The sequence below is a fragment of the Aythya fuligula genome, chromosome 5, assembly GCF_009819795.1.
Source record: "Aythya fuligula isolate bAytFul2 chromosome 5, bAytFul2.pri, whole genome shotgun sequence".
NCBI classification, from domain to species: Eukaryota; Metazoa; Chordata; class Aves; order Anseriformes; family Anatidae; genus Aythya; species Aythya fuligula.
The window spans coordinates 49,409,536-49,418,700 of record NC_045563.1 but is presented as its reverse complement, the minus strand read 5'-3'; the positions used below and the strand labels follow the sequence as shown (position 1 = coordinate 49,418,700).

At 46.2% G+C, this 9,165-nt stretch overlaps 1 protein-coding gene across 1 annotated transcript; it reads left to right on the top strand.

Moving 5' to 3' along the window:
• The first annotated feature begins 2,853 nt into the window (after window positions 1-2,853).
• COMMD9 (COMM domain containing 9) lies at window positions 2,854-8,337 on the top strand. The gene is made up of 6 exons (XM_032189205.1): window positions 2,854-2,915; window positions 3,011-3,136; window positions 3,250-3,389; window positions 3,570-3,604; window positions 6,407-6,510; window positions 7,354-8,337. The coding sequence occupies exons 1-6, from the start codon at window positions 2,865-2,867 to the stop codon at window positions 7,492-7,494; spliced, it is 597 nt and encodes a 198-aa protein (XP_032045096.1). The 5' UTR covers window positions 2,854-2,864; the 3' UTR covers window positions 7,495-8,337.
• Window positions 8,338-9,165: the final 828 nt, after the last annotated feature.

Here is a 9,165-nt window from a genome sequence, read left to right as displayed (position 1 = left end):
ACCAAACCAAACCGAAACAAAACTTTACTCATCCTCAGATAAGGCATGTTTACTAAGCACTGCTGTTGGCTTCTGACCACCCATGTGCTACACAAGGAACGCTTTGATTTCGATATGAAATCAAACCTGTCATTATTTCCTCATAATTAGAAGGTCCCCACAGCGAGGAAATGACAACAATAGGAGGAGGACCGAAGAACAAATTCAGCACGATGCCAGCAGTGCTTACTGGCAGGCAGTATCTTTGTTCTGAATATGTGACTCACGGGTAAACGTTCTCCCTTGCCTTGCCTATCCTTCTTCACAGCAGTAACAGTTATCTACTCCCTCTGCTCCCCGCCCCCAGCCGCCCTTTGCATCCCTCCACCTCTTTGTCTGACAAAGTTATTCTGTACAATTAAGTCCTTAACTAGGCATCAAAATCAATCTGACTTTTATGGAAGTGTTTTAAAGTGATTGCTTTAGAAGAGCCCTGCCAAAACTTAGCGACTGTCTTCCTCAGCAGGGGATGGCATTTCAGAAGCTTTAACAGTTAGAAAAATTCTGCTTACCTCTGGTTGTAGAAAATGCTGGTTTTATGGGTTTGTAAACAAAACAAGCAGGAAGAATTTAAGAGATGAATGATACAATTACAAGATTAAGTGATATCCCGTATTCAGTTCTCTTGTTTCCCTTTAGGCTTATTTGTCCAGAGCTTGTAACACAGTGCTGCCTTTTTATACCACTTTCATCCAGTTTATGCTTTCACAACCTCTAATTTCACTGTTGATGTTAATAAATGCCCGCATTTGTTAATGCAGGGCTTCACGTGACACAGAAGTTACGTTACCTTCCTGTCATTCGGGTGACAAAAATGAAGCTACCTAGCTTCATGTGAAAGCTGAAGCAGAATCAGAAAGACATGATTCCAGTTCCCTGGCTCTTAAATCCTGACCTCTAATCACTGCTACATTTTTTTTCTTTGCGATGCAATTGTGTAGATCGCTTACTTTGCAAACAAAAATGAGGACCTCCTTCCTTTCACCTTCTGGTCTGTTTTAATGTGTAGCTTGCAGATACTGCCATATTTGTGTAGGTGGAAATGACAGCTGTGGCACCAGTGTTGGACAGACCATCGTCAAATCTTTCAGTTTCTTCCTCTTGGGAAGGAATAGACAATGTCACAGTTCCTGTAATCTGATCCTGTGTAGCTATTTTTTCCTTTTCCGATCAGAGTAAGGAGCTACACAGTTTTATCACCTGGATAAGCAAATGGCATCCACAAGGCTCACTGCCCGCTCAGTCCTACCACCTACATTCAGCAGCACATCGGTTCTGCCAGGAAGGCATCTCCACTCAGAAGACTCCATACGGCCGACCTTCAGCCTTCCACAATGTACTGCCTGCACTGGGCTAACCTGATCGGTAACACAGCGTTCGAGAAAGCAGCACAAGTATACTGCAGCTCTCTGAACTCATCGATCATACTAAGTAATTTGAAGAGGCCACAGATGGTACACTCATACCCCCAAAATTGTTCCCCCTGAGACTCATTTCCTGTTCCTCACGAAAAATGCTAGAAAATAAAATATTCTCCCTTTGGATTCTTCTGCTCTTCAAGGTTTCCCAGCTTGAGAAAGTAAAAGGAATCCCTTTACTTTGCCAAACCTGTGGAGCCCAATGCAAATGACATCCCATTAGCATTTCTTACCATGCATTATTCTGCCTACAGGAGAACAATGCAAATGAAAATGAAGATGTTTTGACAGAAAAGGTGATGAGAAAGCCCATAGATTACACAGATATGCTGGCACCAGATGTGCTGTGAATTATACAAGACAAAAAAGAGACAATTGCTCTCTCGGAAAGAGGATTTATTTGAATATCTTTCACAAAGCATAAAACGTACACAGTTTACTAAGGTAATGGTCCATATCATTGCAGCAATGCCATGATAAATCTTTTGCCTCCAGTTCCCACTGGCTGAAAACAGCGTGTTTACCGCTAAACTCTGCATCCAACAAAGGGATTTGCACTGACAGTAAAAAATTGATTACATCCGAAAGGGAAAAGCAGGAGAAGGGAGAATTTAGGGCTTGCTCTCACCCCAGCGATCTCACTGTTGACACAGGTCACGACTGCACTGCCAGGTACCTGAGGCTCTGACCTCAGCCCGGGCCATGCACCACTCGCATGGCGCACATCCTACCTTGTGCATGCCGCAGAGCAGACTTTGCCCAAATGCTTGCAGGCTCTCGAAGGACGGAGGCCGGTCCCCTCCACTTGCACTCTTGCTCCTTGGAGCTGCACGGCAGCAGGCGAGCTCTGGGCCAGCACAACGCCATCCTGGTGCGGCTGTGCCAGGTGATTTTCCTCTCAGTGAGGAGCAGACACCGTGTGGGCAGCCTGCAGCCAGACAGAGACCCCTCGGTGCCACCCTGACCCCTGCGGTGAGGTGGTTTAAGCCGCTACACATGGCTTAAGCTCAGGGTCTGGTTTCACTCTTCACTGCACTGACAGAAATGACCAAAAATAAATAAATAAATAAATAAAAATCACGTCAGGTATTTCAGAAAGGGCACTGAAGTGTGGGTCTGTAAAGTTTGATGCAGGACGCATGCTAATTCGGTGCAAAACGTTATCCTGCACTTCAGCTCCGATAACTGTCGCAGCAGCTCGCTTTACGGACGAGGAGCTGTGGCTGAAACATTTCACAGCTTTCAGTTTTGTTTTGTTATTTTTTTCCACTTTTATCCCGCGTTAAAGCCAGGACCAGGACCAGGACTACATCGCCCGGCGTGCCCAGCCCGCCCCGCCCCGCCCCAACAAGATGGCGGCGGGGCGGGAGCTGAGGCGCGGCGCCCGCCCCGGCTGAGGGCGCCAAGATGGCGGCGCTGCGTGAGGGGGAGTTCGCCGCCCTGCGGGGCCTGCTGAAGGTGAGCGGGCCGCGGGGCCGCCGCCATGGCGCTGCCGGGGGCCGTTCCCTGCCTGGCGGCGGCGGCTGAGCGCGTCCCGCTTTGCTCCCCGGCAGGCGCCGTCGAAGGAGGCCGTGCGGCAGCTGTGCCAGGACTGCTTCTCCAGCCCGCCCGCCGGGCTCGGCCCGCTGGCGCAGCGCGCCTGCCCCGCCATCGCCGCCAGTCCCGAGGAGGCGGCGCAGGTAGGAGCCATGGCCGCGGGTGCGAGGTGGAGGCGGGCGGCCGGGGTGAAGGGGGCTGGGGGCTGCTCCTTGTCCGGGCTGGAGCCCCCTTCTCCCGTCTGCCTGTCCTGCAGCTGGTGGCCGCCCTGCACAGCCTCACCAGGCACGTCGTGTACCGCGGCTTGACGAGGGCGGAAGATATCCTGGCGCTCTTTCCAGAAGACTTCCACCAAAACCTGAAGAACCTCCTAACTAAGATAATCCTGGAGAACGTGTGAGTGTTACCGGCTGCTTTCGGTTGGGAAGTTCAGGTGGGTTCACCTGGTTTGCTACGTGGGTGCTTGGCAGCGCAGGGTTTTGGTTCTGGCTGTGTTGTGCACGCTGCGGGCTGAAGCACAGCGCCCGCGATGAGCTGAGCCCATTGCTGATACCATTTTTTCCCTTCTTTTCACAGCTCTGCTTGGAGGAATGAAGCACAAGCAAGTCAGAGTAAGTAGTGTCTCACATTCTGATAAAATTAATGCTCCTGAGGTCATTTGAGCGAGCTTGGAGTTCAGAACTGTGCATGGCAGCATGTTTCAGTGCAGCGCAGCACAAAGATACCACCCTTTGCCTTAGATGAAGCTGTATGCTTGGGGCATCATTCAGCTTAGGAGCAGCCCGTAAGTTTGTATTCAGATCTGTGCTAAATTGTTTCCAGTCCTGGAGCAATTTCACTTAATGCTCAATCTGTTGCTACATGGCAGAATGCAGCCTGGATGTGGCAAGTATTTGCCGAACTTCTGAACATGAAGCACTCTGACCTTCCCATTCAGGTCTTTAAATGATGTCCATAGCCAACAACTATGAGCTGCAAAGCATACATTCCTATTGGGGAGCACCTTATCTGTGCACATTCAGTCACTTCTGTGCATTCTTTCTCTTTCACACATCTCTTCCAGATGTGGCACATACTCATAACTTGCTTTTTCCTCACCTTTCTAAAGCGTGATGTAGTTAAGCAGTGCAAATGTTACTGGTAGCATCAGTCAGTGAGTTACCTCCTAGTTAAGTGCTCCACACAGCTATACTTGTTTGTTTTTTCCCTTAAGAGGCTTTCTTTTCAGCCGTAGCACTTAGAAATGAGAGCTGATTCATAACAGGAGTACTCTGAGGTCTGCATAGATCCTCTTGGCCTTTCTCTTAGCCTGCAGAGGAAATGATGTCCAAGAAGTAAACACTATAGCAAGACCCGGAAAACCACTGTCCCTCAAAAATCTTAATAGTATAAATGGTAGAAAATAGGGAGGGGGAGGAAACTATTGCATAATGCTAATACTGTAAATACAGCAGTTGCTTAGTCTAAACATTGTTCTAGCGTTGCCAAGACACGCAGTGCTTTTTCCTGTATCCTTAACACTATCATGCCTTAGAGGAAATGAGAACAAGCATGACATGCCAGCGACACACCAGCTAGCTCTGCACAAAGGAGAAGCAAGGCTGGGTGTATGGCTCCTGGAGCTTTGCTCCGAGATGAGTGTTTTTGTATTTATTAGATTTAGCCCTGTTGTAATGAGATTTTATTTTTTTAAGAAATGATGGATTATTTTAATGTTATATTCATGAAATATCCAACACATATTACACAGGGGCCAAGGCAGTGCTTTAAAGAACTGACATTCCAACTGATTGTCCTGTGTTAATCTGAAAATGTGGATGGTTTCCTGTCCCTCCAAGCTGCCAACAATCAATCTTTGCAAATTAACATACAAGACTAAACAGATGCATTTTATGTTGTTGCAAATACTGCCAAGTGCTGGTCCTGATGGACTGTAAACTGGAATTTCTTCCAAACACAAGAGCAAGGCAGCCAATTCTGCAGTGCCCCCTGGAGTTCTGAGGGGAGGAGGAGCCTTTCCCCTGACAAAGACAAACTCCTCTGAGCACCAGGAAGCAGAAGGAAAGCTTGGGATCATGTGGGATCAGCCCTCGGGGAGGAAACTAGCACCTTATGGCATGCAGAATCCAGGCAGGCTGCAGTTGCCTGTTGGGACAGTTCTTTCTGCAGCACTCAGTACGGGTTTAGTCTTTGCTTCTTCATCCCCCTCTGATACCCTTAAATAGATACCAAACCTGACCACCAGCAGTTATTTGCCAAGGCTTTGCAAAGATGCTCAAACTCACCAAGCACCACAGCTGAGATTTTAAACCGAGTTTAAGAATAAACTATCATCTCTCTACAGAGCTTTTATGGGGTTGGTCCTACGTTTCTTTCAGACTCATTTCAAAAGCCTGAGCCACACAGGAACAATGTTTCCTTGTGTGCCTGGTTCTCATTTGTTCTGACACAGTAGTTAAGCATGCTAGCTGCAAATGCCTGTTTCAAATTGACAGGGTTTGCCATCGTTCCCACATCCCTAGTGTAGACTTCCTTCTAGCGAGAAGTTACTGGTTTTCCCAGGAAATTGGATGCTGCACTGTTGAACGCAAGAAGCGTAGCTCAGCTTTTACCAGAAAATCGAGTTGAAAAAGATGCGAGAGGTGTTCTGTGTCTTATAGATGCAACAGCTGCAAAGTGGGGATGACGAGGGTCCGTAGTGCAACGTGCAGTACTCCATTAAGTACATGCCATTACCAGTGACTGTCCCCATCTCTTCTCTGCAGCAAGGGCTAGCTGCACAAGTTTCTTGGCAGGGCAACCAAGTTGGACCTGTTCCTTCCCATTGGAAGGCTGATGGCATTTGCAGCCCCAGCACTATGGATGTCGATGTTGCATCAGACTCCGCAATGATTTCTCTAATGTGAGATCTGACTAGGATGGAACTGAAACTACATCTTCAATATTTTTAACAAATCGGCAGGACGTGTGAAGATTCCGGTTTCCTAGTTCTGTACTGCTTGGTTTTTGAGAAGATTCCTATGTGCTTTCTTGCCAGTTACAGAACAGAGTATAGTAGGTCCCAGAGCAACTCATGATTAAACACTGAGTCTTGCAAGCAGGGTATGAAGAGGTGAAGATAACTTATTGCTCCCCTTCTCTTAGCCGCTCTGCGCTTGTCTTGCGTTTTAGCATCCTTGCTTGTGATGATGGAGAACCCTGTTTGTTATTCCAGCGTCACGTGGAGGCCTTATTGACTGGCTTATTACAACATAAAAATGATGTGAAGCTGGGTAGTAGCACTACAGCCGTACATTTTTCACAGGGCCAGCAGGATTGTGTTAGCGGAGAGGCATGTGTATGGTGACAGGCACGGGTTCTGGAGTCATCGTGTGCTGCCAGGCCTAACTGATCCCTGTTTTTTAATCCCTCAGTCTCCTTGCCTCGGCTGGTCGACATGGACTGGAGGGTGGACATCAAGACATCGTCAGACACAATCAACAGAATGGCAGTCCCGACTTGCCTGCTGCAGTTAAAGGTAATGTCAGGACCTGTACAGGACCAAAATAACTGAGTCCAACACCTGATTTGCCAGTGGCAGCACAAAATAGTTTGGACAGGCATCTGGTGCATGCTTACTGCCTGAAGGGTAGGAGCAGAGAGGCCCCTGAGCAATTCACAGACTTTCTCAGAGGTGACTTTGACATACAGCAGAACCTGGGAATCATCTCTGCGATGAAAGCCATGTTTTTATGGTGAGGGAGAGATTTCTTTGCATGATGATGAGAGAAAGCAGCATATTTGTGCCTAGCCACCATTTTTCTCTACAGAAAGAAAGATAAATTACAGGGAAGCCATTGGCCTTTAGTTCTAAGTCACTCAGCAGTATGTTTAGCTGAGTATGGTAGCTGGGAGATGTCTTCTGATTACTAATAATTTCCATCACTGTCCCCATCTGTCATTCGGGGAGTATAGCCAAAGTTAATGCTTATATTCTACAGAACTCTTGATTCCCCCAAACCAGTAAAAATGGGATGGGTAGGCTTCAGAGGAGGAGGAACAATTAATTTCTGTGTGTGGGATGTGATTACGTGTTGTGTGGGGTATCTGCTAAGATGCTTCTGATAGGGATGTGGCTTCCTGCCATGAGGCTCTTCAGAATTCCCCCACATTCACGGCTCAGTGTGCTTACTGGCGCTCTGCTAAAGGGAGTGCACTCCGCTGGTAAGGCTGACAGCAAGAAAATGGGCTCTGGGCTTCAGGACGGAGCTGGATGCCAAGTTTTTCTTAATCTGTCCATTAAGCACTGACTTTCCTAGTGGCACTGGAAAAAACATCAATGGATTTTTCGTACACCTAACAACTGCGTTCCTGTTTTCAGATTCAGGAAGATGCTGCCTTATGCGGAAATAGTCCCGTTGTTTCTGCACTGACTGTGGAACTGAGTAAAGAAACACTGGACACTATGTTAGAAGGTCTAGGAAGGATCCGGGACCAACTTTCTGCTGTTGCAAACAAATGAATACCCAAGGACATGAACTCCAGCAACCAGGAAGGGAAGTATTCTACACCGACAGCTTTCCTACGTTGCAGCATTGTATAACACGGTTTGTTTTAACCAAAAAAAAAAAAATTAAGAATATTTTTGAGTTAATAAGATAGCTTTTGAAAAGCTCACACTTACACATTCCTTTGGCCTGGTGCCAGAAAGTGTTTTCATACTGTTGTTGAACAAAAATTGGTCTGTATTTTGGAAAAGGATTTAAGGGCTCAGAGCTTGGTTTAATCACAAGGGTCGTAATTGGAAATAGCAAATAGCTGCAACCAGTGAAGCAAGTGCTATCTCCCTGCCCTGAAATTAGGATCTAAAAGGCTCAAGCTGGTTAATGGGCTGCATTCCAGCATTAGCAGACAAGGAGGGTACTTCCCTCTGGAATGTGCATGCACTGAGGTGCATGCTAGATGTAGCACTCTCTCCCTTTCAATGAAGCACAGCCATGCTGCAGACTGTTATTACAGGATAATGCTTTGAAATAGGGCAATTATGCTACAACACATTCCCTTCTGATCAGCTTCATAGCACCATTTGCAAAATGACTAGTCTGTACATCTTTAGCAGCAAGTAATTTCCTCCTTCTGTCTGAAAAGAATAAAGGAGTTCAGATAATTCATGTTTGGGTTTATTAGGCTTTGGGCTTTGCTTTCCCTGCAGGAAAAAACAGACTGGGAGAGTGAAGAATTGATGGCCTTTGTCTGTGATGTAGGAAACCTTTCTATGGCAATTGGTGCCTATATTTCCCCAAAGTGTTCTGATTATTTGTTTGTATAAATCTCCATTTAATTAAAAAACGAACTGCTAATTGATTTTTGGAGTCCTTTTCTGTGTAGAAGAGATGTTGTCCTGGGTTACCTCAGCCTTTTTGTGATGGTGCCTAGTTTCTAGGCTGATGTAATGGATGTTCACTTTTGTTGCTGAAGAGGGATTCTTTAGTTCCTGTTCAAATGGATTCATCTTTTAAACTGTTTTCTATCCCATTTTAGTAACAGGGCACCTTTTAGCACATGTACCAGCTCTGTGCTAGGTACAGGTAATGACCCTGACCTAAACCTTTACTTCCCCATCTGTAAGCACAGAAAATGAACAAAATGCAGACTCATCTCTGATGATCTGGTGTAAGGCACCGAACTGGAACACTGTATCCAAATGCTTTGTTTGTGGTGAAGTCCCACCTTTCATAAAACATTTGGCTCTCCTTCAAGACAAAATATTATCTCTCGTGTTTGCAAACATGAAATCAAGTGGGATGTGTACATAAGCTACAATGTTTTGTTAATTATTTTTACACATCTCCCCGCCGGCTAGAATACAGAAGTAAATAAAGCCAGTGCTTTTAGAAGATTGAGGTAATACAGCTCATGCATCAAGCTGTATTAGGGTATTAGCCCTGTGTTAGGGTCCACTTAGCGGAGATCGTAACACTTGCACTGCCAAGATAACCCAGTAAACTTCCTATTTAACAGGGAAATCCAAAGGGAGAAGACAGATACTCAAGAATCTGTTCCACAAGTTTCAAGCTATGGATGATGTTTATAACCGACTTCAATCTGAGGAAGTTTTGTTGCTTTCCAGCATAGCCTTAAAAATCTCAAATATATCATGCTATTTATTTTAGAAGGTAGGAACAACTGAGGA

Excerpts from the sequence above, each read along its gene's own strand:
- COMMD9 (XM_032189205.1), top strand. The coding sequence starts at position 2,865 with ATGGCGGCGCTGCGTGAGGGGGAGTTCGCCGCCCTGCGGGGCCTGCTG. Across the intron at positions 3,605-6,406 it reads TGAAGCACAAGCAAGTCAGA|TCTCCTTGCCTCGGCTGGTC; the intron begins GTAAGTAGTGTC and ends TTAATCCCTCAG. Across the intron at positions 6,511-7,353 it reads CTTGCCTGCTGCAGTTAAAG|ATTCAGGAAGATGCTGCCTT; the intron begins GTAATGTCAGGA and ends TCCTGTTTTCAG.